The 23666-nt window shown below is 40.1% G+C and overlaps 2 protein-coding genes across 4 annotated transcripts in view; one reads left to right on the top strand and one right to left on the bottom strand.

The window, feature by feature from the left end:
- veph1 (ventricular zone expressed PH domain-containing 1) overlaps window positions 1-14711 on the top strand; it is a 55769-nt gene extending 41058 nt beyond the window's left edge. Inside the window, exons 10-15 of the mRNA XM_058080026.2 lie at window positions 1158-1297; window positions 1368-1502; window positions 3458-3575; window positions 9630-9766; window positions 12621-12674; window positions 12743-14711. Coding sequence (XP_057936009.2) covers window positions 1158-1297; window positions 1368-1502; window positions 3458-3575; window positions 9630-9766; window positions 12621-12674; window positions 12743-12925 — 767 coding nt within the window. The 3' untranslated portion in view covers window positions 12926-14711. The remainder of the gene's footprint in view (window positions 1-1157; window positions 1298-1367; window positions 1503-3457; window positions 3576-9629; window positions 9767-12620; window positions 12675-12742) is intronic.
- A 973-nt stretch (window positions 14712-15684) lies between these two features.
- ccnl1a (cyclin L1a) lies at window positions 15685-23278 on the bottom strand. Of its 3 annotated transcripts, XM_058080448.2 has the most exons (10): window positions 22910-23278; window positions 22644-22718; window positions 22280-22389; window positions 20685-20805; window positions 20534-20598; window positions 18618-18717; window positions 17669-17773; window positions 16884-17137; window positions 16715-16807; window positions 15685-16632 (listed from the first exon to the last, which is right to left on the bottom strand). In XM_058080448.2, the coding sequence occupies exons 1-10, from the start codon at window positions 23261-23263 to the stop codon at window positions 16173-16175; spliced, it is 1737 nt and encodes a 578-aa protein (XP_057936431.2). In that variant the 5' UTR covers window positions 23264-23278; the 3' UTR covers window positions 15685-16172. The 3 variants fall into 3 exon arrangements, with proteins under 3 accessions (XP_057936431.2, XP_057936433.2, XP_057936434.2); XM_058080450.2 differs by lacking the exons at window positions 22644-22718; window positions 22910-23278 and adding an exon at window positions 21724-21890; XM_058080451.2 differs by lacking the exons at window positions 15685-16632; window positions 16715-16807; window positions 16884-17137; window positions 17669-17773; window positions 18618-18717 and adding an exon at window positions 18755-20132 and having other exon boundaries at window positions 22910-23248.
- Between the last annotated feature and the right edge of the window lie 388 nt (window positions 23279-23666).

Raw genomic sequence — 23666 nt, 5'->3', positions numbered from 1 at the left:
TCATATGAAAAAACATTCTCAGGCTGTCACATTTATGCCAAAGCAGCAGGTGGCGCTTTTCCTCTTAACCCTAAGGTCATTATAACCATTCACAAGCTTGAAGAAAGTCATTTAAGAAAAAGACACAAGGACTACTAGAATGGTGCTCAGGAGTGAAGGCATCTGCAATGTTTAATCATTATTGTTTTGGTCTTTTCCCTCAATATGATTTCTTCTTAATATGACTTTCACACAGAATGAGAATGGGCCGTACCATTTGTGATTTTGAGGTGGGGGAAATGCTATGACTCATACATCAGTAAAAGAAACAGACGATTTCTTCATAAATACAAGCCCCATTCAACAATGAAAAAAAAATGAAATCAGTTATGGAGGGTAGTTTCTACCTTTCATCTTAGCGCTTGGATATGGTAAAAATTGAGATAACATAACAAGGAAATCATCGGTCTGGATGAACATAAAGTACATTTACTGTATAATCACAACACTCCATCCTCTGTCCCTTGGTCCCCTGCTAATGTGAATATGAAGAGCAGATTTACTCATATACGTATAATGTCAGACTTAGGAATCAAACAATATGCACGTGCAAGAAGTGACGCGCTATTGATTGACAGGAAGGGATGTTATTGCTATACCTTTGACCTTAATGTCATTTGAACTAAAAGGCAGCCGGGAGCACAAAACATACACAGACATACACACATTTAAAACAGGAAACGAGTAAAAAAAACAGCAAACCCCTCCATTCCACTCTTTGTAATTGAATACATATGAAACTGAAAGTGAGTAAATCAACACATCAGCACTCCTCATTGAGCAATATAAACCTTTCCATTTGCTTGCTTATAGATTGTCCTGTTGGGAACCGCTCCAAAATGCTGCAAATATGATGTCATGGGTGGTCTCAGCTAAATGACCCACCTTTGTCTTAGGGGAAACAGATTTCACAGAAAAGTGCATGCACTCGTGCGCACTCAATCCAAATATTAACACTCAGAGAATGCAGAGAAAAACAACATACAGTTTCAAGACTGCTTGCTGCATGATGCAATGTAATGTATATTGATGTATATGTAAATATGATTTGTTTGGTTTATCATAGGAGAAAGCAAGACGTTCATTTGAATCTGAACAACTATTCAATTGCATTACAGAATCAAACCGAGGCTGTGTGGCCAAGCTGTCATTCTCTTGCCCCTTGAAGGGCCACTACTGCCTGTATGCCAAATCCAGTTTTCACCTGAGCAGCTGCCAGCCTCATCTTTGGATACACATCATGCTGCTCCATTTACAGGTACCCCTAAACACCCCATATTATTGTCAATTCCCTTTTATTTATGTACTGTAATGTTTGTGTTGTGTAGAGTAAGTCCAACGTTCCTCTGTGCTCTGGAGATGAATGTGTCCAAAGATTGGCATCTCTTTGGGGGAAGACGCAGCTCAAAGGAGCTCACAGCTTCCACATGGCAATGACGCAACACGCCACCCCGCACAGAAAGGTATTTGAGTATGATTTATGAGAAGTCTTGCTCCAACACACTCCATAAACATAGCAGACATACTGCAGAAAACCTGCACCAGCATACTTTATTACAAAACATTTTTCAAAGAACTTTATAAGTGTTCTGATAATTATTATCCATTCATTTTCATGCTAAGAGAAAGCCAAACTCAAGTAGACGTAAGTGTGTGAACATGTGTTGTATGATAATAATGAACATAATGGAAGAATTGGAACGAGTTTACGTTACTTTGTCCAAATAAAAACAAAAATGTGTATTTTCAGTCTAGTCGTTTCAAAAGAAGAGAAGAGGAAAGGGAAACCAACATAGTGGCAGATACGAAGAGAAAGTGGGCTAAAAGGTGGAAGTCTGGGATGGAAAAGATACTTAACGATTATTGTTTCACCTTTTTCCCCTCTTGTGTTCCCGAGTGGAAGGTTTTGTTGATGTAGCTGTTTTGTTGATAAAAGTGTAGCAGAGGAAAAGGAGTGAGAAGGAAGGTTAAAGACAGGAGACAGGATGCAACTTGAAGCGAGGAGCCACAGTTTAGATAACAACAGGAAGACGGGGGGGGAGAGGAAGCTGGAAGGTGAGAGGAAACGATGAATGATGAAAAATGTTTTTAGTCCTGTTTCCTCTTTCACCCTTTCACACATAATGTTGGTTGCACCCACTTTTATGAGGGGGCGATGATGATTGATTTGAGCTTTTTTTTATCCATCAATTAACCAAAATGTAGGTGATATTATTAAGCAATGTGTACATATTTGATATTTGATTCCACAATTTTTGCATTGCTGGAAATACAAAAATTGCCAAATATTTACAGTATTTTCCGGACTATATGTTGCACTTTTTTTCATAGGTTGGCTGTTCCTGCGACTTATACCCCAGAGTGACTTATAAATGAAAAAAATGTTCATGTTACATAAACACTGGACACCTTTTCTGTTCATGTTTATTTTTTGTTTAGCTGAATAATTTATTTATTTATCTATTCAGTTTGTTCTCTATTCTTTTATTAATGTTAGAACTTGCCTTCAAAGAGGACATAATGTCTGTTTTTGGTTAGTTTGTAAAATAAATTACCTGCAAAAAATGCAACTTATACTCCAGTGCGACTTATGCATGTTTTTTTCTACCTAATTATACATTTTTGGCCATGTGCGACTTATACTCCGGAGCGACTTATAGTCCAGAAAATACAGTACTTTCTACAACCACGTAGCATCATATAATGCATGTCATAGTTATGTCACATGGGTATCAAACAAGTCAATTTGCCAATTTGTATGCACTTTTTGAATCCTAATTGTCATAAGAATTGCCATACTCATTGACTAAGTCACATTTTTAACACCGCTATGAATGCGGGTCCGATTACTTCCTATAATGTAAGTGTTTTAGCCATACAAAGGCAGACCAAAAGTAGACCCCCCCCCCCCCCCCCAGAACTGAGGTGACTGTGACTTTAAGCATGAAGGCAGGTGAAACACAGAGATATTGTACAACGTTCCAAACTATGCAAACTCAGGGGTGTTAAAATTTAAAATTTCCGCTTTTGCAATTTCAGCACAACATGCCATGGTTGTGGATTATTCCGATTCTGGTGAATCATTTCCGCTAGAGGTGTGTTAATTGTGTATCCAGAATGACGCTTTATTCTAAACATGTGCTGCAGGTTTGCACTGATTTGTCATGGGAAAAGTCAGTGTTAACCATTTTTTTTTCCCGTCACACACGCATGAATAGTTTGATGAGGCTCAAAATGCACCATTACCTCTATCTGGCACGCTTTTAAACTTACACTTGCATTTGGAAGAAGGCTGTATGCACTGAATGTTTTCTTCTTATCAGATTTCAGTGAAGCCTTTCACTGAGTAGTATACTGGAAATAAAATCACAGTGATTTCAGTTGAAATGTCATTTACTGTTTGTACTCCTGTCTTCAGGACCTGGACAGTCTACAGATGCAACTGGAGGAGGTTCGCTTCTTTGACCTTTTTGGCTACAGTGAAGAAGAGGGAGGGTGGCTATGCTTCATGTGCAACAACCCAGAGAAGGCCACAGGTACACACACACGCATACACACATATGTACTGTAAATACTCAGCCTGTTCACTTGCTGATTACCAGCCTATTTCAGTTTGAGAACAGAGTATTTAATTTTTTATTAGTTCCTAAGGGATCATTTCAGTGTAAATCTGGACAAGTGTTCCACTTTAGAGGTGTATCTACGTATCTCCAGCCTCACATGGAAGCAGTTAGTTACATAAGGGGACATTTTATTGGTGCTTAAAGACATACAGTAAGTCGTCGTCGGAGGAGGAGGTGCAGGAGGTGAAAAAACAAAAACGAGAAAGAAAGCGAAGAGTTCATAATAAGTAGCTTTTAAGCGCCGTGCCGACAGACTTTTAGACTGATGTTTAAAAGGGCAAATAAAAAGCCAGCAGCTGACAGCCAGGAGATATAGTAACTCCGCAGGTGAGGACGCAGTTAAACGTACAGACGCCTGGAGAATGTACACGCCGGACACGTGTACGTAACTGTGTAAGAGTATTATGTAACAATATGTACCCTTTGTCATGCATAAGTCACACAGAACTCAATACATACATATAAACCTATTTAAACCAGTTTGATTTTATTGGATCACATTACAAGGTGCAGGTATATCGTACTCGATATTGTGGCCGCGGAATCGTTACAAAATCAACACGCACGTATTAGAGGGGCTTAGAGAAAATGTAATTTAGTGTGTATGCATGTGTGTGAACCACGGTTCCCAAAAGTATCCCGTGTCCTTAACTGACTGTTTTACTTGAAGCCAGGCTTTTGTATGCAAAGTGATAACAGATGCGACACAAGCAAACTCTGGGAAACGCATAAATGTTTTTAATATACATAGTCTATTCATATCAAATGCACCCCACTCAAATTTGGTCTTTTATTCTCTGGAAGTACTCCATGTAATATTGGCATGCAAGCAAAAATATGATGATGTCTGTGTCTTTTTTAGAATTATACTTTATGTTAATATTCACGACAGCAGCATTTTGATGTACAATGGCTTTTTCATACTCATTTGGAAAGTCAGTCAGCCCACCGTTTGTCACCCTTCCATGACCTTTCGCTCCCTTAGGCTGGACATTTTCTTGTCAGTTAAACCACAGAGTGATGACACAAACTCACCAGCCTGCATATCCTCTCATCACTTGTCAGAACTGTTGAAATTCCTTCACACATCATGAAACTAAAATCATAGTTCCTTAACCCTTAGATGCATAAATGGGTAAAAAATGACCCGGTCAGGTTGTTTTCTTGAAATATCTTTGTAATAAAAAATTTTTAGCATTTAATATTCCAGGTATTCCTCAAAAAACATGTTTTTGATATAATACCATTCACATTTTTAACTTTTAACATTTTAAGAATTTTTTGTTTTTGTGTTACTACCCCAACCTTCCGTAAGTGGGTCAAAAATGACCCGGTCAGGTTGTTTTCTTGAAATATCTTTGTAATTAAAATTTTTTCTCATTTAATATTCCAGGTATTCCTCAAAAACATGTTTTTGATATCATGCCATTCACATTTTTAACTTACCTTTTATACATTTTAAGAAATTTTTGTTTTTGTGTTACTATCCCAACCTTCCATAAGTGGGTAAAAAATGACCCAGTCAGGTTGTTTTCTTGAAATATCTTTGTAATTAAAATTTGTTATCATTTCATATTCCAGGTATTCCTCAAAAAACATGTTTTTGATATCATGCCATTCACATTTTTAACTTTTAACATTTTAAGAATTTTTTGTTTTTGTGTTACTACCCCAACCTTCCGTAAGTGGGTCAAAAATGACCCAGTCAGGTTGTTTTCTTGAAATATCTTCATAATGAAAATTTTTTATCATTTTATATTCCAGGTATTTCTCAAAAAACACGTTTTTGATATCATGCCATTCACATTTTTAACTTTTAACATTTTAAGAATTTTTTGTTTTTGTGTTACTACCCCAACTTTCCATAAGTGGGTCAAAAATGACCAATAGGAACCTTTGATTTTTATCAACTTATCAACTCCTAAATATAATACTAAATATCATACAAGTGATTATTCCGAACCAAAATGGCAAAATTGGCATAAAAACGCATTGATTCTAGTATGGGTCATTTTTGACCCACTTATGGAAGAGTGTAGGGTCCAGTCACTAATGCATCTAAGGGTTAAAGACTCATACACAGTCTTGATGCCGTAAAGCCCACCACTTATTTATTAGCGAACATTGACAGACTTGGACACATCTGAAAGTTTCCACCATTTTGTGGAAATTATTGTAAATTGCTCAACAATAACTGTCAGGAAACAATGACCGCTTTATTGTACCAAATACAGAAATATATTACACTATTTGACTTTTTTATGTTTAGAATTCATTTGCGGCACCTTTTCATGCCAGAAAATATTGGACTGTTGAAACAATAACATGAAATCAGCATGTCCATAAAATAAACTCTCAATCAACTATGTCATTCTGGAAATGTGGAAACGTGGAAATATTATCATTCAGTGTTAGTGAACACGGTCCAAGTATATGTAGTGTTGGAGTTATTATAGCAGATGAAAGGGATTTCTTGTCAAATCTGGATTACTCAAGAATCCCAAATGGATTCAGACACATCCAGTGTGTCCGAATCCAACTATAGCATTACTGAAGCTGCCTCTCCAGTGTTCATTTATTTAAATTTACAGTATAAAAAAGCGAAGATGACACCTGAAGTTAACGACAAATGACTTGATGCAACAAATATTTGATTTGCCATCGATGCATATATACAGTATATGCATATATATTAATATCAGACAAACAATACACATTATGAATGTTCAAAACATCACTCTACACCAGGGGTCTCAAACTCAATTTACCTGGGGACCACTGGAGCTAGGGTCTGGGCGAGGCTGGGCCGCATCAGGTTTTCAAAAAAAAAAAAAAAAGCATTTATTAAAAACAGAAAAATGAATAAACTTGATAAAACAGCTCTGATAAAACATTCCATTGTTCTCAAATATATTCATTTTTATTTTTCTACACAAAATAAGATCAAGAATAAAGAAAATCAATCAGTAATAAATAAATAGAATAATAATAAAACGGCAAATAATTAAAAATTAAGAAACCACATATAGTTGGTGGGTAGACAAATTATTTTTTTCAGATTAAAATTAACAAAGCATTATTAGAGCCCTGTAGAAATGACAAAACACGACTATAGTCACATTTATACTCTTTTTATTTACAACATATTGCACAACTGCAGGGTCTTGAGACACATGCTAACTCGCAAACTAGAGAGCAAGCAACCTAAACGGTAGCCTCCAAGTTATTTCCTTTAAACTTAAAAAGCCAAAAACTTACCACTTCCACACGGATAGGGAGGATAACTATTAACAGTTATTTAACCTTTAACATGAACATTAATCAAACAATATTTTTTTCTGGGTACATGATACCATACAGCATCCATATCAAACTTGCGTGGGCTGCACTAACATTAAAGGCGGGGGCCTCAAGCTAGTGTCTCTACTGCACACTTTGTAGTAACATCCATTGAAAAGCAGTTCTCAGTTCCACTATTTTGATCTGTTATGAATGATAGTCTCATATGTTTCCATGAAGCTCATAATATAATCAAAGTACTGATTTTGGCTTCTACACAACAGTACGACTTGGTTTAGTAAAAATGGACCTTTATTGTCAATCATCAGCTGGAAGCATAGTGCCTGTGTTGAAGCTTTTGCAGTTGAGAAAATGATTAGACAGTGTTTCTTTTGTTGACATTGTGTGGGAGGTGAGGCTTGTGGTGGGAGATATGTGGTTTGATCAACTCTCCTGGCGTCCTTCTGAGATACGTATATGGATAAATATTGTGTTAAAACCTTTTATAGTTTTGTGGGGATTTAAAAAAAAAGTGCCTTCAATAGCACGCAGATGGAAAGTGGAGATATTTCATCAGACAACATTACATAGATCACATAATGTAACATAAGCCAAAAACCCAACTATTATTCCTGCTGATTTTGAACTTGGTCTGGTTCCCATAAGAGCACTACTTCGCAGCTTCCAAGGTAATCTCTTGGATTTTCCAAAATCAAGCAGGTTAGTATGTGATTTCCTCCATGATCACATCACATTTTTGTTCACTTAGGCACTGATGTTGTGACAGGGTTCCACAATGGCAACAATATATGGAATCAACCTGTGTGACTCACCATCACGCATGAGCGAAAAAGTAGCTTTAATGATTGCATGAAGTCAGGAAAAAGGTGGAGGAGGGTTTTCCATAATGGAGGTTAAAGAAGTGTTCACTGTGACTCCATGATGTTTTATGATAAAACTGTCGTGTTTAACAACTGGAATGTCTTTGAAGTGAGCGGTAACTAGCAGTAACAGTGGTCGAGCTCTCTTTCACCTGTTACGAACCAATAATAATAACAATAACACCCATTACCTATCCATTGAACCATTGTCCATTTGTTCTGTGTGGAGTTTGCATGTTCTCCCCGTGTGTGCGTGAGGTACGCCGGTTTCCTCCCACATTCCAAAAACATGGGAAACAACAGGGAAATTCTATGTGGTCTAATGAGGCAAAAGATGAACTTTTTGGAATGTGTGTGTAAAAGTAACAGTACATTTCAGAAAAAGAACATCATACCAACAGTAAAATACGGTGGTGGTAGTGTGATGGTCTAGGGCTGTTTGGCTCTTTCAGGACCTGGAGGACCATGGAATCATGAATTCTGCTGTTTACCAAAATATCCTGAAGGACAATGTCCGGCCACCCTTGGGCATCTCAAAATTACAGTGACGCTCCTAGCCTCACAGCTAGGAGACCCGAGTTCGATTCCACCCTCGGGCATCTCTGTGTGGAGTTTGCATGTTCTCACCGTGCATGCGTGGGTTTTCTCCAGGTACTCCGGTTTCCTCCCATATTCCAAAAACATGCTAGGTTAATTAGCGACTCCAAATTGTCCATAGGTATGAATGTGAGTGTGAATGGTTGTTTGTCTATATGTGCCCTGTGATTGGCTAGCAACCAGTCCAGGGTGTACCCTGCCTAGTGGGGATAAGCAGCATAAAATTACAGGGTTTTTTTTTGGATCACATGATCACGTTTTTGTCAAGCTACATGTTTTTCCAATGATAAATTCACTAAAGTAATGAATTTTATCGCCCGCGGCGTTTGACTGATGGTGATGAAGTCTTGTCAACCTGAGAGATGACTCAGACTAAACACTTGACAGCCGATTACTCTTGTCGAGTGGCCACACAATTTTTCTGGTTTTCTACCTTTTTGTTCAGTCTACACAATTCCATACTAGTTGCAGAATAGCTCATCTCCTTATTCTCCTGTTTGGCAGGCAAATACAGTATATAAGTGTGAATTCTGCCTAGCAACAGCCAACTAAATGCGTCACATGACACAGAAAACAAATATAGTTATTCTCTTGCTCTTTGTTGTCATGTGTACATGACACTTTGGTTCCCTTGTATGTAGTCTATTCTATATGGTTTTCATACATTTGAATGCAACAAAAGCACATTATGGATGCACGTGTTGCATATTAATATCATACATTCTCACGTATGTGACTCCAGATGAACCGTGTATGTTTTTTTTCTGTGCATGTCAGTGTGTCTCTTACAAAAGGTTGTGAACCGCAGTCCTCGCCAGAGGCTCTCAACAAATCAGGGGATGATTTTTCCAGGTGTGTCCTTCAAAGCAAAGAGCGGACACACCCCAGAAAGATTTATGCGGCAGACATGTTTATTTCTGTGTGCAAGAACTTGGAATATTTTTTTTTACACGATGATGCAGACCCCTACTCTGTTGCAGCATGTCCACTCAAACAAACGTTGTCTCTTTTCCTAGCGGAGGTTGACAGGAAGTCTGATTGGTCACAGGATTGACCAACCTCTGTTGGTTCTATATGTTCCTTCTTTTTTAACACATTTTTTTAGGTTTTTGGCGAAATGCATTTTCAGTTTTTATGCAACTGTAAAGACATATTTTAAAGTCTAAAATTGTACGATCATGCAAGGTTTGTTTGTTGTGTGTCTTCTCAGGTGTGAACCAGGAGGGTCAGCCTCTCATTGAAGGCAAGCTTAAGGAGAAGCAGGTCCGATGGAGGTTCATCAAGCGGTGGAAGACTCGCTACTTCACTTTGGCAGGAAACCAGCTGCTATTTCGGCGAGGCAAATCGGTACATGCATACAATGTATACACTCATAAGCAATACAGTCTAATGTATATTGGAGCTGCACGGCAAAAACGACTACACTGTTCTTCATGACGACACTGTATGAAACAGTGGAAATCTCACTATCTGTACCGTAACACATCTTGGGACACCGCCACATCCGGGGGAACTCCTAAGGCCAAAAGCGTTATGCAGCAACAACATGAGTCACTCTCATCCACTCTAACTGGCATAAGCCAACAAAGTGGTCATTTTATTCTAGCAATGCATTTTGTCTTTTAACATTCATTGTTTGTTAAATTCCATGCTAGTGGACTAGACCAAGTGAATTTCCATAATTTTGTAGTTAGAAAATAGAAAATGGGCTGCACGGCGGTCAAGTGGTTACCACATTAAAGCATTCCAAGTCCAAAACAACAAAGAACATTATAGCCTGTTTCAATTTTGCCCCCGCAAAAAAATCTACTTCATGACCTCCCCACCCCGAAAACCTTTGGGAAATTCTCTGTGGTCTGATGAGGCAAAAGTTGAACTTTTTGTAAGGTGTTTATAAAAGTAACAGCGCATTTCAGAAAAAGAACATCAAACCAACAGTAAAATACGGTGGTGGTAGTGTGATGGTCTGGGGCTATTTTGCTCTTTCAGGACCTGGAGGACCATGAAATCATGAATTGTGCTGAATTCTATCAAAATATATGTCCGGCCAACCTTGGGCATCTCAAAATTACAGTGACGCTCCTAGCCTCACAGCTAGGAGACCCGAGTTCAATTCCACCTTTGGCCATCTCTATGTGGAGTTTGCATGTTCTCCCCGTGCATGCGTGGGTTTTCTCCGGGTACTCCGGTTTCCTCCCACATTCCAAAAACATGCTAGGTTAAGCTTTATTACACATATGCATTGAAGTTTCACACAGGAGCTGCTGTCGGCCACAACTCATGCCAGCCACTCACTGCTACAACTCTAGCTTGCTGACATCACACACATCAATTCCAAGACAGATTCAAGTATCTGAGCATACGCAAAAACAACTTGAGTGTTCCTTGGACGTCTGTGATCGGCATCGGACGTGCAGGGAGGGCAGGGATTGAACACAGACTTTCTGCTTTAAAAGGCAGCAGCTGTACCATGACACCATTGTTCTGCTACATGATGCAGATTAGATTTTTGTTTCTCTCCTGCCTCGAGCTGACTTGGTGCTTTATACCTTGCTACCATAAAGCACCGTTTAATCAAAAAAGTGCCTCCTTGCTCAAAATGGCCCCGTAGATTGTGGGTGTGTACACACAATGTGTAATTCAGTCGGGAGGCGTGGTTTGTGATTGTCAAAGGAAACCACTACATGTTAAATACCGTATTTTCCGGACTATAAGTCGCACTTTTTTTCATAGGTTGGCTGTTCCTGCAACTTATACTCCAGAGCGACTTATAAATGAAAAAACTGTTTATGTTACATAAACACTGGACACCTTTTCTGTTTATGTTTATTTTTTGTGTAGCTGAATAACCATTGTGTTAGCATATCTTACACCTATTCAGCCTGTTTTCTATTATTTTATTAATGTTGGAACTTGCCTTCCAAGATGACGTAATGTCTGTTTTGGTTAAGTAGTTTGTAAAAAAAATAACCCGCAAAAAATGCGACTTATACTCCAGTGCAACTTTTGTATGTTTTTTTTCCAACTAATGATGCATTTTTGGCCTTGTGCGACTTATACTCCGGAGTGACTTATAGTCCAGAAAATACGGTAGTTTGTAAAATAAATTACCTGCAAAAAATGCGACTTATGTATGTTTTTTTCTACCTAATTATGCATTTTTGGCCTTGTGTGACTTATACTCCGGAGTGATTTATAGTCCAGAAAATACGGTATAATGATAAAGCTTCCACTAGTGGAGCGGGAACTCAAGTGTTGGGTTTCAATCCCATAGAGTGATCCCTGAAAAATATCCAGTATTAATCTTTCATGTTTTTTTTTTTTAATCCCAAAACATCCATCTTTTTGCTTCTCTCCAGGATTGTAATGAATCTTCTGTTTTCCAGCAACCACAATTGGCAAAGGTTATTCATCTTTTGTTCCCAGGACATCCTCATGGCAGCTTGTGTTGATGTGTTGAGAAAGATGCATTCCCAAATGAGGGGAATGGGATTCCAGAAAATGTTATTCATCCATCCATCCATCCATCTCAGACAAATAAAATTAAATAATAGTGCTTTATACAGTTATTTGCACCTACTTCATGCATGTGTATGAATATGTGCTCATTAGGCAAAACATTGGACACACTCATGTCACGGTCGGTCTTGAGAGCTTTAAGGTTCGACCCCAGGATGCAGAGAACAGGACCAAATGCAGTTAAAACATAATTTAATAATAATAATTGCAGCAGCAGGCTAAAGCAACTCAGGGATCAGACGTACAAAAACGATAACGATCCCACATGGGGAGAATCCCACACCTGAACTAAATACACAGGACAAATTAGGTACAGGTGTGGGTGATAAGGACAACCAAGGCAGACACGGCAAAACAGGAAGTCAAATACAAAATAAGAGTGTTCCAGAACGGAAACCAAAACCCAAGAAGGTAACTCAAACAAACATGTCACATGAGAACCCACACAGGGACAATTTTTTGGGGGTCCAACAAGGGTAGGTTTTAAGTCACTAGTGAATGTTACTGTTAAAATACCCCCACTCAGGATTTACACAACATAATTTCAGTAGCTGTCTAAGTGATTTGCTGTGTGGGTGAACATACCGGAATGGTACTTTTTGAATTTACCGGAATGGTAAGAGTGACACAGCATTGTGACGGAGAAAGGATTAAGCTGTTATTGTTATTCCTTCCTCTGCAGAAGGATGAGTTGGACGACATTCCCATCGAGCTGAGCAAAGTACAAAGTGTCAAGGTAAAGCCTCAGCATCACGTCGTGTCTTTTTTTGTCTGGCTCCTGACAAGCAACTCTTTCTTCGTCAGGTGGTGACCAAAAAGCGGCGGGATCGAGGCCTACCTCGAGCGTTCGAGATCTTCACCGATAATAAAACATACGTCCTGAAAGCCCAGGATGAGAAGCACGCCGAGGAGTGGCTGCAGTGTATCAACGTGGCCGTAGCTCAAGCCAGGGAAAGGGAGAACAGAGAGGCTACAACTTACCTGTGATGGCCACACCTCACCTTTACTGGATGCTGGACTGCTGCGTTCAATGTTTCACATAAGGATTCATGACTACGCAATAAAATGGCCTGCATGGCAGCATTCCAAGACCAAGAACATTATAGCCGATCTCAATTTTGCCCCCCAGAAAAATCAACTTGATGACCCCCCCCCCCAAAAAAAACTTTTTGGAAGGTGTGTGTAAAAGTAACAGCGCATTTCAGAAAAAGAACATCATACCAACAGTAAAATACGGTGGTGGTAGTGTGATGGTCTGGGGCTGTTTTGCTCTTTCAGGACCTGGAGGACCATGGAATCATGAATTCTGCTGAATTCTACCAAAATATCCTGAAGAACAATGTCCGGCCAACCTCGGGCATCGCAAAATTATAGTTTCGCTCCTAGACCCGAGTTCAATTCCACCCTTGGACATCTCTGTGTGGAGTTTGAATGTTCTCCCCGTGCATGCGTGGGTTTTTTTCCGGGTACTCTGGTTTCCTCCCACATTCCAAAAACATGCTAGGTTAATTAGCGACTCCAAATTGTCCATAGGTATGAATGTGAGTGTGAATGGTTGTTGTCTATATGTGCCCTGTGATTGGCTGGCCACCAGTCCAGGGTGTACCCCGCCTCTCGCCTGAAGAAAGACAGCTGGGGTGCTTTATGCTGGAAAACCCAACAATGTGACTGAATGACAACAATTCTGCAAAAATGAGTGGGACAAAATTCCTCCACAGCTCTGTAAGAGACTCATTGCAAGTTATTACAAACACTTGATTGCAGTTGTTGCTGCTAAGTGTGGCCCAACTAGTTTTTCACACAAGGCCATGTAGGTTTGTTTTTTATTCCTCCTTTAGTAGTAAAACTGCATTTTGTGTTCGGTTGTGTTGTCATTGACTATTATTTAAATTAGCTTGATGATCTGAAACATTGAAGTGTGACAAGAATGCAAAAAAAATTATAAAAATATATAAAGAATTCAAAGCAATAATAACAGAAAATGAGTACAAATGATGTATAAATGTGGATTGTATATGTAGCCATCAGACAAGAATGTTTGAGTGTCAGATCCTTGAACGCAAAGCAACTTATCACATTTCCCCAAATGTCAAAATATCCCTTCATAATGAATGTACGCACATATTTTTTTTTAAATTGACTTTTGTTATTCTTTGTATTTGTTTCACAGTGGTCATCTCATGTTACGTCCACCAAGACCTCATAGTCTATTTTGGAAATACCCATGAGGGTCAGTGAAGTGGTCAGGTTTCTTTTCTTTTGCAATCACTGTCTCGACTGTAATCACAGTGGAGTTGATACCGTTTGCACTTATTTCTAAGAAAACACTAAAGTCAATGAGACGTTTCTCCATGTCGATTCAAGACAACTGATTGTGTCATGATCTCTGTGGATTTTCACATCCATAAAAAAAAGTGCATGAGGCTGACATTTCAGAGGTGTTGTGTGTTTTTATGGATGTCACAAAGCAGCTTCTTGACTCTTATTCAGCTCTTACCAATGTAAATGAAAAGTAATAATAAATATTATTAGTAGTCATAATAAAGAGTTTGTTCAAACATGAAACTGACCACTGCTTATAACGGAATACAGCATTCTACATTAACTAACGTAAACTGAATCGCTTTTTCTTACTTTGTATAGGAGAGAACTATTTATTTTTTACATGCATTGCCATCTTTTTGATTTTACACTATTGTTAATGACTATTCCATATGAATGTTATTGCAGATGATCCGCCATTGTGTGTATATGTGTCTGTGCTGCATGTTTAACACACGTTTTTCCATCAATAAATCTGTGTAAAACTTGTACTTAGTAATTTCTATTTTGCTTGAAGTTCTGAGTTTTCAATTCAACTCTTTTGGTTCCATTTGTGTAACAGCACCCTCTGCTGTTCATGGACGGAACATGCAGTCCATATCCTTAACAGACCATTTAAGAGATTGAACATGGTGTAGTTTTAACACACTATACTGGGGCACAATAGTAATTCCAGTTACTAGTAAGGGGTGCAACTGTTTTTCAGTTGCCACAGAGTTCTTATGTAGAAACAATATCCTTCTACGTGGTAAATTTTATTTCATATTAAATAAGATAGCTTCCTTAATATTGTTGGGAGGCTGTTTATGCTAATGCTCATCTGTGCCAGCTACAAACAGTCTGTCTTGGCTTTGATATCAGACATGATTTTGGTGTTTGCTTTTGTTCTCTTTATGACAGCAGTTGGAATAAAAACCCAGACAATTTGGTGCTATAACTCATTTATTGAATAAAAATTGGACATGAATAAGTGCAGACTAAAAACCAGTGTAACCAGTTAACTGCCCTAAAACATTTTCTAATGGAGTCTGCATCCCCTGATGAAAACAAAAAAATACCTGCTCGATATCAAAACAGCTCTTTGGAAAATTGAAAAAAGAAAATGAAAACAAAAAGCACTTAAGCTACTTACATATGTTGACAAGAAAACACAAAAATACAACCTGCCTGCCAACCACTCCATGTGCAAACATACATGTCTTTCCTGAACGGTTTTATTTTTACACAAGTTCAACCTAATCCACTGAACACTTAAACTCGGCTTTAAAAAATTAAAGCATTCAACATAGTCAGTGAATATCAATCCAACTTTACACTGTAAATAGATGTTTTGCTGTCTAAATGCAACTTCACGTGAAATCCACCAGACAGGGCAGGCCAGAGGGGTGGTGGCGGTGGTGGTGAGTGTGGTTTTTTTTGGGGGGGGGGGGGGGGGGGGGGGCTCTGTGCCCACATCACAGTACGTTAGTCATGTGACATTAACGACATGAGTGGTGGGCTGCTGGTTATGTTGGCCACGGCCTGGGTTCCTCAGACGATCTCCATGAACATCACCTGTGCTAAATGTTAGCTGCAGGTGTGACATCAAGCAGACAGGCTATTTCAAGAAGCAAACCCATGTTGCGTTCAGGTGACAAATCATCATGAGCTATAAACGTCTTGATTACTTGTTTGTACCAAAATTAACCTTCCTATGAAGAAAAGAAAGAAAATGTTTGCAGTAAAGATGTTTGAGAAATGTAGAAACCCAACAAAAAGGCAGGTCATGTTGGCGTACGTTCAGTGAGGAAGTGAGGCTTGGCGTTATTTACATTTTTCCTAGTTCTTGTTCCAAAGTCCCACACAATGACTGGAACTTTGTCTGGGCGACCATCATCATTCCGTCAACATGGAAAGAAAATATCGGTACACTTCAGCGCCGATGTCGACTGTGTCCTGAATGTCCGCCGCTGCTGTGATGCTTGCTCTTGTGACTACGCTCCCTGTCCCTTTCTCTTTCATAGGAGCGGGATCTCTCCCTGTCTCTCCTGTCGCCTCGATGGCCGCCGCCGCCTCGCTCGTGTTTGTGTTTCTTCGAGGACAGGTCAAAGGCGCTACGCTCTCTGTCCCTCTCCCTCTCTCTGTCCCGCTCCCGGTCAACTTTGACCGGACTGCGGGAACGTGAGCGCGAGCGCTTCCTCTTGTGACTGCTGCCACTGTTGCCGTGGCGTCCACTTGTTTTAGTGTCACTGTTGCCATGATGGCTTGCCTTGGACTTTAAGTGAGGGAGGAGCGGTGACGGAGGATGTCTCCGAGGGGAAGGACTCCGACTGTGAGATCGAGAGCGTGAGCGAGAACTGTAAGTCCCTGAGCGACTGCGCCTGCTGTTGTAACTGTAGAATTAAGACAAACGGGAGCAAGAGGAGGTTAGCCATGAAGGCCGTTTGTTGGTTGTGTGACTAATGTCGTACTTACTGTCTGCGGGGAGATCTGGAGCGTGAACGCGTTCTTGAGCGGGAACGGCTTCCGCTCCTACTATTCCTCCCAATCTTTACCTCTTTTCGCAACCTATTGAAGAGGGGCAAAAAAATATATATTAAGAAGTTTAAAGTGAATGTAATTCATCTCAGGCAGCTTTTCTTACCCGTTATGTGGACTCTTGGTAATCTGAGTGCGACTATCTGGCTCCTTCTTAACTGCTTTGGCCGTCTGGCTGTTGGGGGACTTCTCTTCTACTTTCACCACATTTGGAGACGAGGGTTTGGAAGCAGGCGAGAAGCCCCCCAGAGTGGACAATGCTGGGGTGCCGTCAGGATTGAGTCCTTTGGCCTTCAGTTTAGCTTCCGCTATGAACACCTTCCTCCGCTCCACTTCCTTCTCCAGCTGCTCGTAGTTTGGCTGTGGAAGATGCAACATTGTCAGATCACCATGTCAAGTAGACATGGCGGGTGTGTTTCACTTCGATACAGGGCTGGGCGATTTTGGCACAAACTCACATTGAAGTCAATTGTTTTGCACAAGCTCTACCATTAATACACAAAGTTAGACAGAGAGCTGCTAAGCCTGATGAAGTTGCCACGGTATTCCTGCCACAAAATGACATGCTTACGTCTTCTAAAAATGTTTTCCTGAAAATACTACTGTTTAAAGTATTTGAGTTGCTGACATTTTAAAAGATCCTCTTAAATCAGGCACAACTTCATAGGTTGTTCTTTTGTTATTGGCTGATGATTTGAGCATAGCTAAAAGGTTTACAGCAGGGGTGTCAAACTCATGCCGAGACACTGCAGGTTTTCTTTCTAGCAGGTCACAAACGAAGGTGAGGAAGGAGCTCATCAATTACATCACCTGCTGGGGAGAAAACCTGCAGTGCTTCGGCCCCTCCATGGATGCGTCTTTTACAGTATATCCTGGACTGTAACTGCTTACCTTCTTCCTTGTATATAGTTTCAGGGTTGTGATACAGATGTCTTTAATCTCATCATCGGTTGCTCCAAACAGCAAGTACCAGTGCGGTCTGGATGGTAGGGGTATCTGTGGGGGAGGGAGAGAGAAAGTCAAGTACAGTAGATCTTTTTTTTCTTGGAGGTTACCTTCTGAATCCACCAGAAAAACAACCACTAAACCCTCCTGCAAGCCTGATGTCGACGTTCTCATACAATTTGGGGTCAACTTTTTTTTTTTTTTAAAGTGGCTGTTGTAATAATTTGATTAGCGTCAGCTCCAGAACTGTGTCCTCCTCTAATTGCAGTTGTCTACTCGCATATAATCCAGGTTTATGCCCTATATGATCCTAAAAACGTAAACATTTTAAGTGTTCCCTGTATCCATACGCTACACTAATGAATCAAAATGCAAGATGAGTGCCTTGTGACCTAGAGGCCCATTTGCCGCTTGTTTAATGACCCACAGAACACTGTAGAATTACAATTAAAACCAACAACCAAGCAAAAATGGAAAAGAAAATTGTGCTGAAAGGCAAAATAAAAATGTGGATACTACGAACCTGATTTTCAGCATATGGCATTAAAATTCTAAAATTCCAGTATTCACGATTATGTATTAGCTTGTGTTCACCTGTTTAGAGGCTGGAATGACTTAAAAGCTGATGCTGCCATAGTCAAACAAACTTGTGTCTCAAAGCACACAACCATGGTGCATTCAAGGAAGGCTGAACAAAGTATGAAATCGACACAAAAATATCTGAAGTGCAAAAAATGTGCAACTTCTCTGTATAATTACCAACTATTCGAGACAAAAAAAAATCAAAATTTAAAAATATGGTTCAGCAAAAATTTACATAGCTCGGAATGCTGATCTCACATGTGCGGGTAACCCATAATATGTACAAAAATAAGCACATAAAAAATCCCCCCACCTGCAGCGCTCGAGCAGCAAGGTATATGCAGGCACAGGCAATGGTCTCCGCTTGGAACCTCACAAACACATTTGTCCTCAAGCTGTCATTCATGTAGTTCCTGTCAAGACAAAGAGCAAACAAAAACATAGCATCTTTTCTACACAAAATCTGAGTTCACCCCAAAACATTGTTATTCACTTTGATCTACCAGAATATAACAGATTAATCAAGCCTTCTTTGAAGTTTACTTTTTGAAGCACAAAAGTTTACCCATTAGTTGGGCTTTTGAGTACATGCAGCATTTAACTTTGTCCATTTCTCTCAGGGCATCCATGGGAGTACCGTTTGTCAACATTTCATGCAGAGCATGAAGACACAGAACTACCTTCTTAGGGCCTGCCAGACTAGCACTTCACCCTGCTATGAGCAAACGAGGTGATGACACATGCCTTGGGGAACATGCACACATGTAGATGTCAGAAATGTATCTACACCGCATTTGCCTCTTTCAGATCATTAAAATAGATCTGAAGAAGCAAAGCAAAAGCATTTATGGTGACATGCACAAATGTTAATTTTTGAAAGGTCAGTGGTGGGCATGGTGAAATGAATCCCTGCAAAGCCACAGACCAATCACCTTAGCTTGTTTCTCTGCATGGCATACACACTTTTCCACAAGACGGGCAGCCTAAGGATTGCTGGTAAAGTTTGGGGAGACCGTTGTGCTAAAGCACACACAAATCTGAGAATCCAAATTGGGTACATCAGGCAACTAAATGGGCATCAATGACAGTCTGACAGAGGCCATTGTGTTGAAAAAGAAAATAAAGGGGCATGGTAGACTAGGAGGAGCAGTTTGGTAATCGCAACTGATCCCACCTGATTGCCCGCCCCTCCCCCAGAAGTAAAAAGACTGTTTGGCCAGGCAAAATATGTGGTTTCATTGTACTAAAAACAATGTTCTATGCTCACAACTTACTTCCAGTCTAACCTGCCATTATCTAAACAACCACTAAGGAAAGTAGTGGGTCTGCATTAAAATGCTATGCCAACAAGACAACAACGCTGTTGAATTCTGACTTCTGCAAGGCGAGACAGGTCCTGGGAGGAAAAACCTGAGAACTGGATCAGCCTGCAAGACACACATGTCTGGACACCACGTCAGTTGGGAAAAAGACACACTACAGTATTAACTAAAAAAACATGGCAGGTTACCTGGTAAATAGTATATCAATTCTGGCAAAAAATACTTCAATGCTAGAGAATAAACTATAACAAAATTAAAATGAATAAATCTTCTAAAAGCCTTGGCACAAAAGTCCTAAAAAAAAATACAAATCCTTGATGAGACCCGACAGAAAATAAGATGGTGTAGGCTGTTGGGAAAGGCCCGACCGCCCCTTCACGAATCTCAGCATTGGGACTGGCTGTGTGGAGAGGGGCAGCCGGCCAAAGGGGAGGCTTCCTGAGGTCATGTAGTTGGAGGAGGCAGAGTTCAGAGGTTCTTTATGTGACTTACCAGCATGGACTACCCTTTAATCAAAGAGTAGAGAGAAAGGACAAAGTTAAATCACGCTCCCTGACACTACAAACAACTTTAACACAAGGCCAAATAAGTACATACACGTGAGAAGTCACAGCAATAATTAACAACAGTCAGCAACTGAAAAAGTGAATTGGGTCAAATGGGAGTAGGGAATTCAGACCTGGGCAAAATGTTTGCACACAGCATTTTAGATGTGCTTCAAGATAAAAGTCTACTTAAAATACAGTTTCCCCACATAAACTGTATTGGAATCCCAGCAAGTAATCAAGCTCCCTTTTAAACAAGTTGAACTTCATCTTTGGCCCAGGTCTGTCTGGCGGTACGTCTCGCTGACACGAGCGCAGTGGCAGCTGGGGATGAGGGCTTAACGGGAAAACAAGAAACCTACCAGGCTGTCTGGACCAGTGTCTGGTTCTTCTCACACTCCAGGACTTGCAGGTACATGACAATAATCTAGACAGATATAGAATCACAGCATGTTAAAGATTTAGCATCTCACTGCATTATGTTGGCATGGCATCTAAGTGATATAATCTCACCTTGTGGGGATGCTTGACATGCACACAGAAGCCCAACTCCTTTAGAACACGCCGCTCAGCTTTGATGACTTGATTTTTGGTGTTAATGTAGTTCTGATCAAGAATCAATGAACTTGGAGTCCTAGTTTAAGAGGGAATTAAAATAAAATACAGGTTCTCTGCTAAACCCTCCCAAAATAAAAGTACCCTTCTGTTTTTGCTTGTACTCTATTCTTTTTACCCATTCCAACCAACTCACAGCAGTCTTAACTGCATGCCTGACAGTCTGCTGGGGTTTGCAGACTCCTGTGGTTTCTTTAAGCTTTTTGGGTCTGTAGCCATCAACCTAAATCACAGCATGTCACAGCATTGAAATATCAACAATGGTCGTTGCATACAACACAATAAAATCTATGTTCCTAAGGTATCACCAGATTTAACTTGAAACATGTTTAATGAAATGACATTGATCTCAATGAGGAAACAATGACGAAAAAAATATGTTCAAGTAGAATTAACCACCATTGTCTGGGTTTAACATTTTCAAAGAGTGTTAACAGAATACATTAAGACATCTATGTTAGCCTCTTTTCGCTTTCAAATTGCAATGTGTCTCGATATGAAGCACAATGGAAATGTAGTTTAAAAATATATACTTAAATTCCACTGACGCTACCTTGAATTACAAATACATTTTTAAACACTGGCTTTTACTAAATATAATTTGCTGCGGATTATCAGAAGACTGTATCCTTAAGGACACCCCAACAGTTGATAAATAGATGTACTTTTAATATACTTAATATTGTTACCATTTTCCAAGTAAAATGTCTACATGTATATATATGCAACGAACAAAGTGATATTTTTTATAGCTTTAGACAACAGCTGGGTAATAGACTTTTGCTCTACAAAGCATAATCAAATGCATGGTAAGCAGTAGTCAAAATAAAACTACATTACCCAAATGGTCCGCAGACTGGCAGACAGATACCCAAAGCTTAAGACTGAACCACAGGAGTCTTCAAGGGGCCCAGGGGGCCAAGGACCTTCGGCCAACCTGTCATCCCCGATCCCAGTGCCCGAGGGGGCGCAGACCACTGGCTTCTCCCACAGGAAGGGGCCTGGGCGAGGAGATAGGCCCCCTCGCATCATGGTTGTCATGCCGACTGCTTCATCTTACGTACCATTCCACATCACCCAGGGTTTGGTAAATGTAGCTGGTCGCTGTTAGTTGGTTGCAAGGGAAAAAAGAATCCAAGTTAATATCAATGTCTAATAGTCCTGCCATGAACAAACTACTATTACTCAAACTAAAGGTTCACACACTACCAAAGCAGTGGTGCCATACCTAAAGGTGTACTCAACATGTGAGATTGGAAACTCATACATTTAGGTGGGTAGTCAAAACTAAAATGTTACATGTTGACATAAGCCTCTGAAACTACTAGTGCGGAAGAAACTGAAAAGCTTTAAAATGGTTGAGAGTACATGGATAAACAGAAGAGCACTTTCACAGCCAAAAAACAAAGAACAGTTCCTAAGGAAAATGTATACAGTCAAACATGGGGTTGAAATATTTTGACAGAAGAGTTATCCAAATTGCCGATACTTACTTTTTGACTCGTATTTGCTTCAAGTGATGGAAGACGTTGATGACATCTCGTATTCGCCTGGGTGCTTCTTCGATCTTGGAGGCCAAGTTAACACAAGCCATAGCGACAATCTAAATAAAGCAGCAGACGGTTGGATATATGAGTGTATGGAAGTCAATCAACACATTATAACACTGTAGATAATTGCGTGCATATGTGGAACCACATAAACTTTATGGGAACTGCTAAAAACAAAAAAAATTGGACGATTCGCCGCGTTTACATGAGTGGCTCCAATATGGCTACCGACAACGTTACACAAACGTTACGCTAGCATGATACCGCCAGAGCGGCCTAACTACTTTGTGGTTTCAACCAAACTCACCTCAAAATTATGCTTTACGAAGGACTTGGAGTAAAAGAAACGATGAAAAAGCACTTGCCCGGTTGCCATGGCTACCTGTTCAGAACAAAACACGTAAATTAAGTTATTCAAAAGAGCACAATGGACGGTCGCCATTTTGACTCTACCACGCCATCGACACATTAAGCTATGTAGCTAGCAAGCGGCTAACAACTGGCCGTGGCGTATTACTTTTAACAAATACATTTTACAACAATTTATTGTAATACATACAAAAAAGAACAAACCTGTGGTAAACGGAGAAGAATCCCCGCCGACTGAATCAGCTCACATCCCAGGATGCGAAGGTCGGTCTCTGTGTGTAGGTCGAGGCCGTCGAGCATTGACGGCGTCGGAGAGAGCCTTTCCTCCGGAATGAGCGAATTGTCGATCGTAAGGTACACTTCGGAGTAAACTTTGTCACCAATAAGGATGCCATCGTTGTTTGTGGACGCGTTTGAGGAAACAGAAAGAGGTCCTGCGGCCATTTTCATTCGAACGATGACGACGGTTCTCCGCCTCGACGGTACCGCTGCGGTAGCAGGGTAGCTGACAATGTGTGTGACGTCACAAAGAGGACGACGCACAGACTTTGTGCACATCCGAGAGGAAAAGTAAATTGACAATTATTTACTGATAAATAAGGCACACGGTTTTCTAAACGTTAAAATTCCGTTTTGAGAAGGAAGGATATTCTATTATACACATGTACACACAATCACTAACGCAATAGGGACAAGTTGATTGGTGAAAGTTTATGTCCTCAAACATAGTGACATTTTAGGCACGTATGTAAGTAGATGTGAGAATATCAATAATGGATATTTTTATAATCTAAGATGTAGGGAGCAGAAGGAAATGCCAACTGCCAAGTGACGTAGGTTACGGGAAGTTCCAGACTATTCACTTTTACCTTCGGAACATATCCATTCGCCGATGCATTACAGTCATGATGCAACATGCACGTGCTTTGCTGCTAGTCCGATACTGAGTACAATTTAGATT

This window comes from Doryrhamphus excisus, linkage group LG8 (assembly GCF_037039965.1).
Source record: "Doryrhamphus excisus strain RoL-2023G ecotype Guam linkage group LG8, RoL_Dexc_Guam_v1.1, whole genome shotgun sequence".
In the NCBI taxonomy this organism is placed as follows: Eukaryota; Metazoa; Chordata; class Actinopteri; order Syngnathiformes; family Syngnathidae; genus Doryrhamphus; species Doryrhamphus excisus.
This window is presented reverse-complemented; position numbering and strand designations above follow the sequence as displayed.

What these genes read in the sequence shown, in the direction of transcription:
- ccnl1a (XM_058080448.2), bottom strand. Translation starts at nt 23,263, where the DNA reads ATGTGCACAAAGTCTGTGCGTCGTCCTCTTTGTGACGTCACACACATT. An exon ending in TTCTTCTCCGTTTACCACAG is followed by an intron (nt 22,719 to 22,909) that starts GTTTGTTCTTTT and finishes TGTTCTGAACAG; the next exon opens with GTAGCCATGGCAACCGGGCA. An exon ending in ACCAAGAGTCCACATAACGG is followed by an intron (nt 16,808 to 16,883) that starts GTAAGAAAAGCT and finishes CCTCTTCAATAG; the next exon opens with GTTGCGAAAAGAGGTAAAGA.